This window comes from Lepisosteus platostomus, chromosome 1, assembly GCF_059453375.1.
Source record: "Lepisosteus platostomus isolate fLepPlt1 chromosome 1, fLepPlt1.hap1, whole genome shotgun sequence".
Lineage (NCBI taxonomy): Eukaryota > Metazoa > Chordata > Actinopteri > Semionotiformes > Lepisosteidae > Lepisosteus > Lepisosteus platostomus.
Window position 1 is genome coordinate 667,457 of NC_142611.1, and position 16,216 is coordinate 683,672.

Consider the following 16,216-nt stretch of genomic DNA (forward strand, 5'->3'; position numbering starts at 1 on the left):
ATTTTACAGCCTGCCTTGGAGCAAATTGTGCACCTATATACTGCCTCAGTTGCTGCTTGCTTTCCAAACATTATTGTTTTATATTTTCTTTGAAATTCTCAGTTGTGGTCCCCTGGGATAAGAGCACTGTATCCTGTGATGGATGATTCCACTGGTGCCAGTAAGCTCTCATCTTTGGATTGTAGGTCTCGTTACAGCATTGCTCAGGTATTGCAGGCTGACTATGTAATTAGTCTTGTAGAAGTGAGACAGCAGCTCTTGACTCTTCCAGCAAAAATCTTTTACATAATCAGGAAAGCCTAAAAGAAGAAAAGTACATCAGTTTTTTTTTTTTGTGTTTGTGCATTTGTGTGCTTTTGCTTTACAAGCACTGACACCACCCCCACCCACAGCCTCAAAGCTGTAGGTGCAGTAGATGGGTGTGGTGGCTGTAGCTGTAGTTGGGCTTTAAACCCTGCGTGGCCCCTGCCTGCAGAGTATCCTTGATCTGCTCCCCACACACAGGGCACCTGCTGAGCAAGTGAACAGGAACCATTCAGCCCCTTTCAGAAGTATTTATTCCACTGAATACATCGTAACAAAACAAATAAGGGCATATTCCTTTTCTGTTTGAGCTTTGTTCTGGAAGTCTGCACAATGAAGGGCCATCTGGAGATCAATAACATGTTTGTACATCCCTGGAATGTCCTCCTCCCGGGGTCTCTGGGCCACATCTTCCAGCTTCTGTGCTCTTAATGTACGTTGAGCATAAAAATTGTGAAAAGGGAATGTTTGTTACCAGCTTTCTCAGGAGCGGGGTTAGAGCCCATTCTGTCGAACACATGGCCGTGGTTCCAGGTGAAGAGTGTGGACGTGAGAACTGAAGTAAGAGAGTTAGACAGCTAGCCCTGAAACTAAACCAGTGCATTCCTTCTCCTCCAAACGATTGGCCTGCCTTCTTGTCATGAGCATCTTAACCTGATTTCTCCCACAAACATTTCAAAAGCAGCCGAATCCTCCAATGTGTTTTTTTCATAAAATGTTTTGGTACTCTTGTACACTTTCTGAAAAGCAAGCTGAGGGGTTTTCATGAGAAGGTAACGTGATGCATCTCCTTTGAAGATGGAGCGCAGAGCGTGAGCGTTGAGCTGCGGGGTTATAACACTGTCTGCAGCCACATGCCTGAACAGTCCTTGTGCTTCAAAGTGATCCGAGCGGTTATGACCTCTTTTCATTCTGATTTCTGAAGTCTTTCATGTGTTTAATGCAGGAATTCCTATTTGTAAAGTCTTACACTTAAATGGAAGCCCTTTGATCTCCGACACACCGTGAATCCAGTTGCCTTTCACATGACACATGAATGAATGCAGCCATCTCTTTGATTCTCCTGACTCTCCGTCCGCCTCCTGCTCCTCCGGCAGCCGGTCCTTCGTACGAGCTGTTTCTCAAGGAGCTGGGGATCATGAAAGGAAAGTTTGAATGAAGTCCCTGCGTGGGTCACGGGGGTTCACCTCAAACAGCACAGGCATGTCGCTGGGTCTGACTTCCTACGATTTGGTGAACATCTGGACAGGCCCCTCAGATCAGCAGGCAGATGAGCCAGATGTGCGCTGGGTTAAGAGTGTGACTGGGCAGCAGAGACACTGCAGCTCCCCGAATTAAACACACTTTCCTTTTTATCATTGTGTCAGAAAGGCATGATGGTGAAATTATTGAGTTATGTTTTATCATCAGTTTAGCATAACAAATAAGTCATTTGTGGTAAAAATTTTATTTCATCTTGGAGTTTGGTCGTTCCTGTTTTTTTTAGTTTTGTGTAATGCTTGTGTAACGTTCACCATTTCTTGTAATTTTCTCGGGAACACTGAGCCATTGAAGGATTTTTTTAGGAAATAACAACAATAAATTTAACTTGGCAACAGTATCCGCGTTTCTGCGAGGTGCAGATGTTTTTGTGAAACAGATTTTTCAGGGTTACACATGAGGCATGAGGCGTAGCTGCCCAGACAGTATTCCCGTAACGTCAGCGCATTTTCTGTAGAAGGTTCCGGCAAAGCGTCTGCTCAAACCACACAGCTTGGCCGATGAAGTAAAACACTCCCTGGTTTAACCCCTCTGACCCCTATGCCGATGTGCTGTTGGGCTTGAGGGGGGCCAGCAAACACCCCAGGAGACCAGTGGGTACCAGTGGGTACCAGACAGGATCAGCCAGGTGAAGGCGAGCTGCTGGGTGAAACAGGGTCTCTTACTCCTCTCTGAGGTGAGCCACCATGCTGTGGAGGGTCCTAATATTCGGGTTACAGAAAGGAGTTTAGGTTAGCTTTGAAGCATTTATCCTGTGGCTCCCTTCCTTAAAGGTGTGTTTAAGGTCCGTTGCACACAGAATGCATACAGTCGCAAGGGTACTAATCAATAATCAAATAATTAATTAGTTAATTGGTTAGTGTGTCCCAACAGCAGTGGTAATAGAACAGTCTGTACCCAAACAGGCCTGCTGGTACGTCTGGGGATTTGTTTATGCTTTTGAAACACTTTCTACCTTGAAACTATTCTTAGCTGTTGGAGTCTATTAAAAGATCAGGAAATATAAAACCACATCCCCCAAGCTGACAGTTCCCGATGGGAGTGATGCCAGAAATTGAGCCATTAAACCTATTTGTATGATACAACACTTTGTAAACTACTGACAGTGTGTGAGGGTTTGATCACCTCTCGTTCAGAGGGGGTCTCCACACTTCTGCTTATCTAATGAAATTTAGAGAACAACCTGGCAGGTTCAAGTGCAGTTGGATGTGGGCTATTCTTGTTGCAGGTCTTAAAGCCATTTGCCTTATAATGGGTTCGCAGAACCTAAAAAAAGGGGAACTTCAGACTGGAGATTTTTCATTCCTAAGACCTAGCTGCCCTCCCAACTGATTTTTTAAATTAATTTTCCGTGGTTTAAAAAAACTAAAAGTCATCATTTGTAACTTCGAGGTTTTTGAATAAGAAATACATGGTAAAATGTTTCATCATTGGTGTACGTTCTAAAAAAATACAACGTAGATAATGTCGAATTGTTTGTGTCTAGTCTTTTGTCACAGTTCTTCCTTTCACCTCTGAATGTCAGTGAATGTTTGGTTTAGAAGAAAGATAGCAGAACCCAACAAAATAGCAACAGTATTGGTTTATGTGCTGTAAATGGACAATTTAACTGTCAAGAGATGTATAATTTGCATGTGTATTATTAGTATTTTCCTTTAAAATAATGATCATCTTGATCTGAAGTGTTAAAGCAAAAGCTCTTCCATCCATGAGCTATAATCAGCTTGTGGGCTTACAAACTGAATCCTAGAATATTCAGAAGATTCAATTCAATGTATTTTTATATAGCGCCTTTCACAACAAGGTTGCCCCAAGGCGCTTAACAATGCAAGTAACCAGACAGGTTGTGAATACAGAACAGAAAAAAAACAGAAGACAATAGAGGAGAGGAACCAAAAACTCCTTAGTAAGGAGAAAAAAAAAACCTCTAGAGGTCCTAGGGGTCCCTTTGGGTGTGCAAACATTATATAATTTAAAAAAGAAATAAATGAAGATGAAGAGATAGCTATTATCTAGCACATCCCAGAACTCAGCTGGAACATTTACTACATATACTGACCTTGTAGCCTCTCGTTCTGTGACCTGCCTACTGTAGTGAAAAATGACAATTAATTTCCCTCGGTACAGCTTCTGATTCTTGACTGTGATGTTCTTGACTGTCTTTTGTTGTTAACCACAGCTTCCAAGGAGAGGCTTATTTCAGTCTGGTCAGTGCAGGGTTGTGAGAGATCACCTGTACAGGAATAAGGGCCTGTCATCAAGCTGTTGTCTGACTACTCTGCGGTGTGTTAAAGCCATTCCAGTCTGCTCTGGTCTCCACACCAAGAGATCTTTCTCTTGATTTCTTAACTCCAGAAATGCAGGGGCAGGCCTCCTCACTCTCTGGGCAGCCTAATTAAATCCCTGCCACAGGAATTTTCTGTCATTGCCTTCTGCATATTATTTTTCACATAACCATCCATCACAGACTCCCAAGAGCTTTTATTTATTTTTTTATTTTGTATGAAGCCTTTTGCAGTTCTGTCGCAAAACTGTGCCGGTGTTTTCAGATTAGGAATGGATGGTCAGCTTTATGTGTCCATTGCTGAGTAACTGAATTGTAATGTATTTTAATAACATTTTAGTTCAGGAGCAAGAAAGCATCATTGATAAAAGGTGAGAAAGGAATTCCGTGTGTTCTGATTTTTTTTGTTGTGTGACTTTGTGCGTCTTCACAGACACAGGCATTATCGCTGTTTGACCTCCTTGAATGATTAGAGTGCAGCTGCTCTAACAAAGTTACCCAACAAATCATTTCAAGGGCGCTTTCACTTCGGCAGAACGCGCTGGCGGCCCTATTGTCCTTCTCAGATTGTTTCTGCCTTTTTATTTCACTTGGAAATTCTAGGTCACTGACCTTTTTTTCTGCAGAAGGGCAGGAGAAGGAAACAGCACATCGTTATAAAGACCTCAGTTATACTCATCAAGGTTCGAAAAGCAGCCCAGGAAGACCTGTCTTTGAGAAATGAAGCCGGGGAGCTTGCTGCCTGTGTGCCAGTCTGCTGGCAGACGTTGACCTGCTCGTCAGTAGGACACAGCCTGGCACTGCCACTGGCTCCTGGGGCTCGGCTGGCTGCCGGTGTGTTTTAATTCCCTGTCCCACTGATCCTGGGAAAATTCCAGCTTGTTTGTAGTCCCTAACGTGACAATACCCCCACAGCTCGCACGCTGTTAGAGAACCCAAACGCACATTGCTGTTGTCAAACCAGCCTTGGGAAAAGGAAAGCAGCCATGTTCTCTGTCCCAGAAAGCCCTGGTGGCACCACAGGGGGGCGCCGATGGGAATGCAAGCTCACGCTTACCTGCTCGCCCCCAGGGCTGGCCCTCTCACAACAGCGGGGCAGCCCGTGATCAGCTGAGGTTCAGTTACAGTTCCTTCCTTCTGCTGCCAGACTGCATGCTCCTTGCATTGGACAGCAAATAAGTCCGTTGAAGGTGATGGACAGCATGAACCTGGCTTTCGGTCCAAACTGCTTACTGCGTCACTCCCGTTTTGAACCCTTGACCGTGGTGATTTCTAATCGAGCTTCATGTCGGTGAGGTCAGTGAGGAGCCAGGGAACAAACCTGCGGTTCAGAGCACATGGCACCACTTGTCACACGTGTCAGATCTAAGATCCGGGACACAGAAGTGGAGAAGACAAACTGCACTTCTTGATGGCACTCTTCTCAAGCAGGACATTGGGAATGTAGGGCGTTCACTGGGATTGTGGTGGAAGGGGTATTTTTGTGCTTACCATTTTCATCATAAACCTTTATTGATCTGTCTTATTGGCTCTGATAAACAGCCTGTCAGACACTTCTGCTATTTTTCCTTGTCATGTTTTAATTAGCTCTGGCGTCAAGCCAGCCTCGCCCCCTTCAGAAGGCTGTTAGTCTCATTATTATTTTGCATTGAGCAGAGAGCTCGGAAATGTTTTCTTTGTGTTTTCTTTCTTACTCCATCTGCTTCTGAAACTTTTCAGTGGCAGTTCTGTAGGCTGATTCCTCTCCTCACAAGGTTTGTTTTCGTTCCAGCCGTGCTCATTATCTGTCAGCTCACATACTTTTTCGTTCTGCGTTAATTTGACAGCCCTGAAAGTCCGTAACCCAATCCTGTTCCGCCCGCTCTTTATCAGACGGGCATCAAAGCCGTCAGCCCCCTTCAGCACCGTGGAGGAAAGTGAAGTTTTTGCGTGAGAGGGTCAGAACCCGTTCCAGCATATCGCCTTGCTGTTTTGAAACCAGCACCTGGTCTTGTTTCTGCCATTTTCGCTGTAATCAAATCAAACCGCAAATTGCAACTCCACAGGTCATGCTGCCAGTCCTCAGCCGAGCTCTGTGTTCCTTGGCAGCCTTTCAAACCCTTCCTCTCACGCTACCTTCCTTCAGCCTGTGTGCTGCTCCTCAGGAGACGCCCCTCTGAGTGAGCCGCTGCAGTCTCTAACAGCAGGGGTGTGGGTTTGTTTTGCTGCTGAGCGAGCCGGTCTCTCTGTGGAGTTGTGTCAGACCTGTGGTTGGGAGGAGCTGCCTTCACACCCTCCGAAATAGTTCTTCTAGTTACTGCCGACATAGCTGTGGCCAGTCTTGAGGAGTAAAGAGTAAGTCAGTGCGTCTTCACCCCTCTGTCACCTCTACAGTCCAGTCAGTGCATTTTCACCCCACTGTCACCTCTACAGTCCAGTCAGTGCATCTTCACCCCACTGTCACCTCTACAGTCCAGTCAGTGCGTCTTCAGCCCACTGTAGTGTCAAGTGAAGTGATTAGCTCACACAGGGGTCCCTGTTTTAGGATTGTCAGAGGAAGACTGCTGGAAAATAACAACAGGTATTAAAACAGCTCATAAGAAGCTTTTCTCAGAAAAGCACACGACTCCAGTGTTGACCAGTGACAGAAATGCTGTGCACCACAGTATTGACATTACCTTCCAAAGCTTCTCTTTGACTTTGAAGGGAAAGTTCTGCGAGCACATTCCACTTGTAGGGGAAATGGCGGAGATGTGAGCAGTATCTGGTGTAGAGACAAACCCTCCTGACGCGGGGAGGCAAGGGCGTGACCGTTTTCATGAGATAACCCGTTCAGCACCATTACCTCTCACTAACCCAACACCCCCTGCGACTCGGCAGAGATCCGTCAGGGTTCTGTGGCTCAATTTACAAGTGGGTCTTGTTGAAAAATCTGGAATGAAAAACAAAAACATATTTTTGAGAAAAGGAATGTTTCGTGCAGTCCCAGAATTTTTGTTATTGTTTTTTTTTCCAAATTATATGCATATCTTCTTGCTTGTAAACACAGGCAGCATGCTTTTCCTGAGGCATTGTGATTCAGCTCTTGAAAAGCAGTTTCATGCATAAAGTGGCCGGGCTGTGTTATTTCCCCCAATACCAGGTACCGTTGCTGTGCATGTGTTGTAGCAGGAGAAAGTGTATATTCTGCTGCATGCCGGCTAACGTTGCCTAATCTAATTAAATGTTCCCGAGCTGTGATCTCGCAGGGTGAGCAAGTTCAGTGCCTTATGAATGATTTGTATTTAATCTAATTTTCTGTTTTGACCATTTGTTACCAGTAGAGATGTCTCGTAGATGCTTGAACTTAATGATGATGGTACCTTACAATAAACCAGCTTTCATTCTAAAGTCATACTGTATACAGCAATAACCACTTAAGAGTTACAATTACAGCCTGGAAGTAACAGCCTGACAAATGACACCTATTAAACCTTTAAACATAACAGTTTAAGCAGATTAAGCCTAAAAACTCTGATAAGTTTCTTTATCTCCATTCCCTATGTTGTGAGATTTAGTAGCAACTGCAGTTTAATAATCAAGATCATCGTTTATATAGTTCCATTTTGCTCCTATTTGGTTAGAAAGCTCCATTGTTCTTTAATGAAGACACAGTTCTACCCAGAATCTCTGAATCCCTGATTCCTGATGTTTTTTTGAATAAATCTGTGTCTTCGTTTTCATGTAGTCTGGGTAGGAGTTTTATTTGTGATGAGCCAGAATGAATCAGATCACCAGTGTGTGTCATCCACATTAAAGGCCTTGTCTGTGATTCATGGCTTTTTTCCAGACCTACACCAAACAGTCTGCAGTGTCCATGTGCAAGAATTCGTACTATATGTGTTTTCTACAGAAGTTAATGTAAAGTGAGTCACAATATACCCTACTATTGGATTTCATACATACCCTACCCTAATATCCTGAAATATGCAGAACATTAAATCATTATCCAGTAATGCAATTAACAAAATAAATGAGTGGTCTGGGAAATTGTGTTGGGAAGCACTCTTAATTTTAGTTGAAGCAGAAAATGTGAAACCAGCTATGTGTTTCCTGTGCTGGACTCTTGTTTGGGCACATCAATCACCCAGCTTATCTCTGTACTGTGCTACATATGTACATATAGGCAAGTTTCCTTGAAATGGCTAATCTTTTCAGTCTCTCTGAAAAAGTTTACAGTATCATTTTTAGAGAAAATATTTTCATTACGTTCACTCAGAGGAGCTGCCGAAATCGTAGTTTATTAAGTGCATAAAACACAAGTCTTAAGGTATGAATATATTTGGAGTCTTTACTCGGCAGCTCATGTGCTGTTCAGGGGTGATAGTTTTACATCCATCCATCAATCCATCTTCTAACCACTTCAGCCAATGTTAGGTGACAGGGCAGCTGGGGCCTATCCCGGGCTCAAAGCAGGGCACACCTGGCCCTGGTGTCTGTGTTTGCCAGTCCACTGCGCGCGCACACTCACGCCAGGGCCAATTTTCCCAGAAGCCGACTATCCTACCAGCATGTCTCTGAGCTGTGGGAGGAAACTGGAGCACCGGGAGGAAACACACAGAAACGCGGGGAGAATATGCAGACTCCACGCAGACAGCACCCCAGGTCCGGAATCGATCTCCGGGCCCCGGACCACTGGGGCACCGTGCCAACCATGATGATATTTGTCTTTTTAGCTAAATCTAAAATCCAGACAAGCTGTATCGGTGGTCTCCAGGGTCCAGTCCTACACCCCAGTTTCCATTGTCAGAGCTGAAGTCAGAATGTTTCCTGTCTTTCAGCCTTTGCTCCTCTAATTCTGGTCTATAATCTAGGGGTGACAGGGCTTCTCCTGCTGCTCCCCACAATTCTGGAACTCTATTGCCAAGGATCTCAGAGAGTCGCCTTACCTAACCTCCTTCAAATCCAGACTCGAAACCTTCTTCTTTAGGAGGGCCTTTACTTCACTGGCTCTATCATTTACCCCTCTGCTCCTCCTGTATTCTGTGCCCCCCTCTGCTGTCTCCTCTCACTGTGAATATCTTGTGTTTGTTGTTGATGTCATTCTGTAAAGCACTTTGAAAAGCCACCTTTAAAGGTGCTATTTGAAATAAAGTTTATTATTATTATTTTAAGAAAATACCTGTCTTCCAGGTCTGTTTTGGATAAAGAAATGTGTCGTGGTCCCAGTTATTGTGGAGTCATTTTGGGGTGTGTCCAAGGTGAACAGCTGGCCGACAGACATCACTCTCTTTTTTGTTTTGTGTTTTGAGGTGTGAAAGGAAACTTGTGTCTGCTTGTCCTTCAAGGGTGTTGTTCTGCCTCTGAGCTGACGGATGACGTGGCCCGCACCGCAGTGGGAAGGGTGTTCGAGATCCTCCGAGGGCTGAGCAGGTCCAGAGCTCACCTCAGGCAGCTCCGCTCTGTCCACAGTCCAGGGGATGGAGTGCACCAGGTGAGCACAGCGCAGTCTGCCATCACACACACACAGCACCAGGTGAGCACAGCGCAGTCTGCCATCACACACACAGCACCAGGTGAGCACAGCGCAGTCTGCCATCACACACACACACAGCACCAGGTGAGCACAGCGCAGTCTGCCATCACACACACAGCACCAGGTGAGCACAGCGCAGTCTGCCTTCACACACACACAGCACCAGGTGAGCACAGCGCAGTCTGCCATCACACACACACACAGCACCAGGTGAGCACAGCGCAGTCTGCCATCACACACACACAGCACCAGGTGAGCACAGCGCAGTCTGCCATCACACACACACACAGCACCAGGTGAGCACAGCACAGTCTGCCATCACACACACACGGCACCAGGTGAGCACAGCGGAGTCTGCCATCACACACACAGAGCACCAGGTGAGCACAGCGCAGTCTGCCTTCACACACACACAGCACCAGGTGCTTATAAGTCCTGCCCAGTCCTTGACTTGAGAGCATCGCTAGAGTTTGCAGAATCACTGATTTGCTCCTGCCTGTGCAGTAGGACTTGTCAGAGAACGTCAAGCCCAGCTCAACTGTGTCCGGGTCTTAGGTGAAGCTCTGTCACCCGGAGTGGGTGGGTGGCCGGGGCAGGTGTCAGTGATGTTTCCTTTGGAGTTTTACCCACCCATCTGGAGCAGAACCTCATGGTCCGTAGTGCCACGTAGGGCTGTAGTGCAGCACTACCAGTGAAAGCTCCCCCCCTCACTGCGACCTCTCGGCTCCTGCAGAAGCTCAAAGCACAAGGAAAGCACCGAGTCTCTCTTTGGGACAGCAGCCCAGCCTCCCCTTTCTGCAGCTGGCCTTGTGTGTTTGCGGTCTTTGCAACAGTCAACAGAGACTGTATTCATTTAGATTGCAAAACCATTTTCTGTTGTAGGCTATTCTTGTCCTTTTATCTCTTTCTGTAAACAAATCTGCCCCTAATATACATTATTTCCAGCAATACAAGAAAAGAAATGGTCTTTTTTTATCATTAATGATGTATGCTGGCAAGCTTTGACTACATACAACTTTAAGTAATATTTTCTTTAATTATTTCAGTGTCTGAAATAAGTAATATTTAATCGTGCAAATATGTTGTCAGCTGTAATTTCTGAAACAGTTCATGAGAACCACTGTCAAGCTGAGTCACTGTTTATCAAAATGTTTGTGTCATTAATTTTGGAAGTGGGCATGAGTTTATGACCATTAATTACAGCCATGTACGGTTCATCATTACAGTGCAGCCACCCTCAAGCTGGGCTCTGCAGTCCTGCGTCCTCTCTCTTGAAGCACATTATCTGAGCACCCGTAAGCACTCCTTTCTGTGAGGGACTGGACGTCTCTGAATTACTCCTTTCCAGTTAAGAAACTGAAACTGAATGCACATTTGCTTTAGAGTTAACTGGCTTTAGACGTGTCTCCCAGCTGTGTTGCAATAACATTACAATTTTCCATTCTGAAGAGTCCACACCCAGATCTCCAGGATAGGAGATGCCTGTACTGTGTTTTATAACAACTCAGACCCAGAATGAAAAGTCAGCACCTGATGGAAAATTACTTGTTAAAGCAAACAAAGGAATGAGTCTGTTAGTGCTGCCATTCATTTTCAGCTCGAGCCCTGCTTGCTTTAGAACAACCTTTAGAGGTTTAGGTAGGTAGTGAAGTACTAGTCAGTAGTTTCGTTTAGCAGCTTATTGATCCCAGGATCTTATCCAGCTGGTTCCAGACTCCCACCACCCTTTGCGTAAAGAAGTGCAGATGTGAAAAAGACCTGGATCACGTACTCAAGGGTATTGCTAAGTCGAGTCTATCTCACCTGCTCTGGTTCACACTTGTTCATCTCTGCAGTCAGGCCTGTTCTCACGAGGAGCCTGAGGTCAGGTCTGTCCCGATCGCGGTGTCTCATCTCGTCGGGCCTCGCAGAACTGCGTGCACAGAGCTCCCCCCTGCCAACTGCGGCACATTCTAATGAACAAGCAGAGTTTACAGTTGTCCTCAAATGCACTGCAATAATCAAACTGGGCACTTTCATGTGTGAAGCAGGCTGAATGTGTGCAAAGAAAACATGCAAAGTGAAGTGTACTGATTGCATGAGTACGTTTGCAGGCCCCTAAGTCAATTCTTGGTGGCAGCAATTCCTGCTTTCAGGATTTTAGGAGGTGTCTGAACCAGCTTGAGGCACTGCAGTCTTCAAGTCTTGCCATAAGTTTTCTATTGAATTCAATGCAGGATTGTGACTGGGCCCCTCAAGGACATTACCTTTCACTCCAGTGTAGCTCTTGTCTTTGCTTTGTGTCATTGACCTGCTGAAATCGACCCATTTTTTCAGCCCAGTTTTCGATTCTTGAGCAACTCAAGCTGTTTTTTTTCTGTAGAACTCACTGGTCACTGTGCACTGTCCGTTTGCCTCGCCCCTGCTAGAGAGAAGCAGGCCAATCGCATGATGCCTGACAGCTGGGCTAGTGCTGACTGGCTGATGTGCTGTGGTGGGCTACAGTAGCACCAAGTGTAATGCTTTGCATTTTGTTCAGTTTATCTCTTGCCTGATCACAACAGCTTCTGCTACATGGCAGTATTATCTCATGCAAGATTGAAGATCAGTATTGTCACAGTGGCATTCCGTACCAGTTTCCTGCGAGTCCACAGATTGATGAAGCCAGTTCAGAGATGGGGATTATCAGGCCCAGAATGGTTAAGGCCAGGGGGGAAATTTGGCCAGGACACTGGGGTTAACACCTACCACACCCCTACTCTTTTTGAAAAACGCCTTGGGATTTTTTATAACCACAGAGAGTCAGGACCTCGGTTTTTCATCTCATCCGAAGGACGGCGCCTATACTGTACTAGGGCACTAGGAGCCACACAGACCACAGGGTGAGCACCCCCTGCTGGCCCCACTAACACCTCTTCCAGCAGCAACCTAAGAGTCTCCCCTCCAGTTACTGGCCAGGCTCATACCTTCTGAGCTCCAGTGGGCTGCCAGTTGCAGGGGGATGTGGCTGATGGCTGTGGCAGTAATTATGTGGCCATTCAAATTATTCTTTTCCACTTGAACTGATGTAAGGGAGCCGCATACTCATGCACTTCAGAATCTTTTAATTCTCATTGAATGTCTAATACACTTTTAAGCTTTTTTTAGCTTTATCCATTTGGATTAGATTGTGTAGATTCCAAATATGAAGTCGTAATTGCAAGCTCAGCCGCAAGCAAAATGTGGAAAGTTTGCAGGAGGGTAAATACTTTTATAAAGCACTGTATTAGAAACAGCTGCACAGCACCTTCTGTTGAAGTTCTCCTGCGTTACGTCTGCTGCACGCTGACCTCATTGTTTCACTTTGTGGAGGAATGCCCAGAATCCTTCCACATCAAAAAGTGTCATTTGGAAAACCTCTTTGAAAGGGGAAAAACACTTACTCTAGTTAGAAAGAAGGTCTAATCAAAAGCCCTGGAGATTTCTTTTCTAGCTCCATAATAGAAACTGGCTTGATTCTATTTTTAAAAAATTGTGAGCAGTAAAAGACGTCTGACTTTATTCCACTAGTGAGGAGCCCAGAAGGGCTCTCTGTATCTTGTGATTTGTTGTTTTTAAGATTTGAAACAGATTTTTCAGAGAAAAAAACATGTCATGACTGTTGCTAGAGTAGCTGCTGCCTCAGTCGATTTAAGAATCTTTATTGTTTGGGAGTTTCTCTGAGGGTTTGGATTATCTACATGTCTGAAGATGCACATTATCTGTCCCTCTGTCCTGCACAGGTGAATGAAGGAGGAGGTGCTTTGTTCTGGAATATCAATCACCTGAAAGAGTCAGAGGGCTGGGAAGTGGTTCTCCAAGACCTTTGGCATTAAGCTGCTTTTTTGTTTGCAGTCAGTCAGGCTTTATCCACACTTTACAGAATAATAGGTTTTATCACGAAGCAAACATCCTGGTATCTGGTCTAGATAGACTTTACTTCCTGAGTTTCTGCATGAAAGACACCAAGGTGGGCATGGCCTTGATTGCTGAGCTGTGCTCAAACCAACACCTCTCTGATTCTCCTGAGAAGAGGTTGCTAATAAATTAGCAATTCATTTAGTAATAGGAACCTAACGTGGTAAATGAGAGTGTTCGACTGATGATTACATCAAATCGAGAATCGATAGTGGGGGAGTACACAGTGTTCTCCACCCTAGCACTAACATTTGCTGCAGCATGTTGGAGCCTGACATCAGCAGGCTGGGGTTGTAAGGGTTTGGGGTTCGGGGTTAGGTTTAGGGTGTTGGAGCTTGTCAAGTTTATGTGAGAAGTGAGGCCTTTAAGAAGATGTCTTGTATTAATTAAATTAAAGGACTGCGGGCCAAATCCTTATAGCAGTTACCACTGCAACGCATTGGCCCCTCATTATTCTGGAAGGAAAACAAACTCCCAGCATGCTGCAGCTTATAGAAAAACCCGTGAACTGCTCATGAGGGTTCTGAATTTGGCGTCAGGGACAGTTTTCAGCAATACTGTACTGTTTTCTCATTTGTGTTAAAAGCACCTGCTAAAAAAGTCCAGATTACACCCCAGTCTGCTGGCCGGGACTTTGTGGCTCTGTCTCTACTGATCCCAGTACAGTATAGAAGCAGAGGAAGATGGAATGAGAGGCCATGCAGAGGCCTTTCCTGATTATTGGCTGTGCTGGTTTAAAAGCAGTGACCCCGAGCACATCTTGTTAGCACCAGTGTAGCAGCTGAACAAGTGACACAGGTACATAGTGCTTCGGTACATTTCTCAACTGTGTAAAGTGCTGTGCTACGTGCACCCGCTGTGCTCACTCGGTGATGGATGATTTGATGATTTCATGAGTGTAGACTCATTTATTTCAGAACGGTACTTTGTAAGGCAGTGGTTTGTGTTTTGCCTCGAGCTGGAACACTGTGTTTTCCGTGTAGGTCGGCATTTAAGAAGTGCCCTGTCACACTGTTTACAGCAGTTTTCTGGCAAGAACTTGCAGGCAGCCCCCTTAGGAAAGGGGAACTTTCACTGGCAAAATTTAAAGTAAAAGATGGACCCGCCTATGATCTGCCTTGTGAGTTGTTTGTTCCAGCTTGAAAACTCTTTTTAACAAAGAGGGTCGTGCCAAAGGTTTCTGTTTCTCTCTGCTTTACAAAGGCCTGTTCTACTTGAGAAGAACAGTGTGGGACTCCGACATCATGCTGCTGTGTTCATTTCTTTTAATCAGACTCTTACAGACACCCTGGACTGTTTAAATCTCATGTCCTTTTGTCATTTTTAACTTCTCAATCTCCGAAGGTTTCTGGATCCTGAGCAGATATCATCTGTTTGGCTGTAAGGCTGTACGCTGGTGAGACTCAGTTCAGTGACAGTACAGGGCTGCCCGCGATGAAGACACATTGTCCACATTGTCAGACAGTTTAGGAGTGACTGCAGAACAGCAAGTGCGTGTGTGGGGGAGTGGAGGGGGCGTGTCATTGTCATTCGACAAAGCATGGAAAGAGAAATTGTATTAACTTCGGGTAGGGCTATAAAAGCTCATTTTAATAGAACAATGGCTTTGCACCAGCAACCGAAACACCTGGGCCTGCCTTCTCTGTGTGCAGCTCTTTAAGCCCAGACTTCGGCAGGCTTCATGCTTTTGCTCTATTGGTGCAGCCATTGCTCATACAATATTTATCACATGGGGAAATAACGGACAGCCCTTCCAGAATCACTTCTGACATCACGTCTCGTCCAACAAATGGGATCTTCACAGCCTGTGTGATTAGCGTCTTGGCCCTTTCAGAAATACCTTATCTCACCAGTACCAAAAGCGTGAAGGAGTGCTGTTTTTGAACCTCTGTTCTGTTTTTACAGAGCTCCAGTGTTTTAAATACTTCTAGAAAATGGCACAGCTTTACGAAAAGTGATAGTTGTGGGGGTTTTTTAAAAAGAAAGAAAACGGAGAGGATGTTTCCTGCAGCAGGCGGTTGTTGTGACCCAGCCTGTAGTGAACCAGTGGAGCCATGCAGACATACTTCTCTCATGCCTCTACACACCTGCAGGGGCTGGGAGGAGCAAACCGAGACCAGGAGCAAGAGGCTTCTGCCACGAATCTCCCGCCTTTCAACAGGGAGCAGAAGTGATTCCCAAAAAATCAAAATCCACATCACTCAGGCTCTGGAAGGATAGAAATCAGAAATGAAGGGGAACAAATAATTGCATATTCCTCAGTTGCCGCAGTAAATTTAGCTTTCAGTCTGTATTGTTTCAGGCTTCACCGTCCCGTGCAGTTTTGCAGAGTCCTCCTTTGTTCTGTGTGATGTGCTTGTCAGGCTGCGATTTTGCTGTAGATGTGTGAAGCGGACAAAAAAGATAATTATGCACTGTCTGTGAACTGTTGGTTTTATGACATCCCTTGTTCCCAAATACATAATAAATAGCAGCGGTTAAGGCCTCTGTTAAGACTTGGTTAAGAGGGACAGGTGCCACCCTGAACGTTCACAGCCGGAGACTTGGACAGAGGGGAGTTCAGAACTCAGGTCTGGGCCTAAGTGTTGCTGTATCATGTAGTCTGATAGCCTAGACAGGTACTGTATGTGCAACAACCTGGATTTGTCCAACTGCTGCAGATGTGATTGCAGAACTGGGGACAAGGAGCTTCCTCAGGGTCTCCTAAGAAATCCCATTCGCCGTGTAACTCCGAGCGCACGTGTAACTCTGCTCTCTTCGCACTGCAGCTGCCAGCTCCTCTCCTGGTTCTCTGCAGGGAGAGACGTGCGTCTGACACCCAGCCTCAGCATTTCTCCCAGCCTGGGGGCAATAGCAGGCAGCTTTTTACCTTTAGGTGTTCATAACACTACCTGTGTTCATACATTTCTAAAACATTCCCGTGTTTGAAGATGTTTCATTTTTCACTCATTCTTCATTAA

At 45.4% G+C, this 16,216-nt stretch overlaps 1 protein-coding gene across 2 annotated transcripts in view; it reads left to right on the forward strand.

Moving 5' to 3' along the window:
• Positions 1-16,216, forward strand: part of scfd2 (sec1 family domain containing 2) — a 145,139-nt gene that overhangs the window by 106,615 nt on the left and 22,308 nt on the right. For both annotated transcript variants that reach the window (XM_088628665.1, XM_088628751.1), the window contains one exon: positions 9,154-9,299. In XM_088628665.1, coding sequence (XP_088484791.1) covers positions 9,154-9,299 — 146 coding nt within the window. The remainder of the gene's footprint in view (positions 1-9,153; positions 9,300-16,216) is intronic.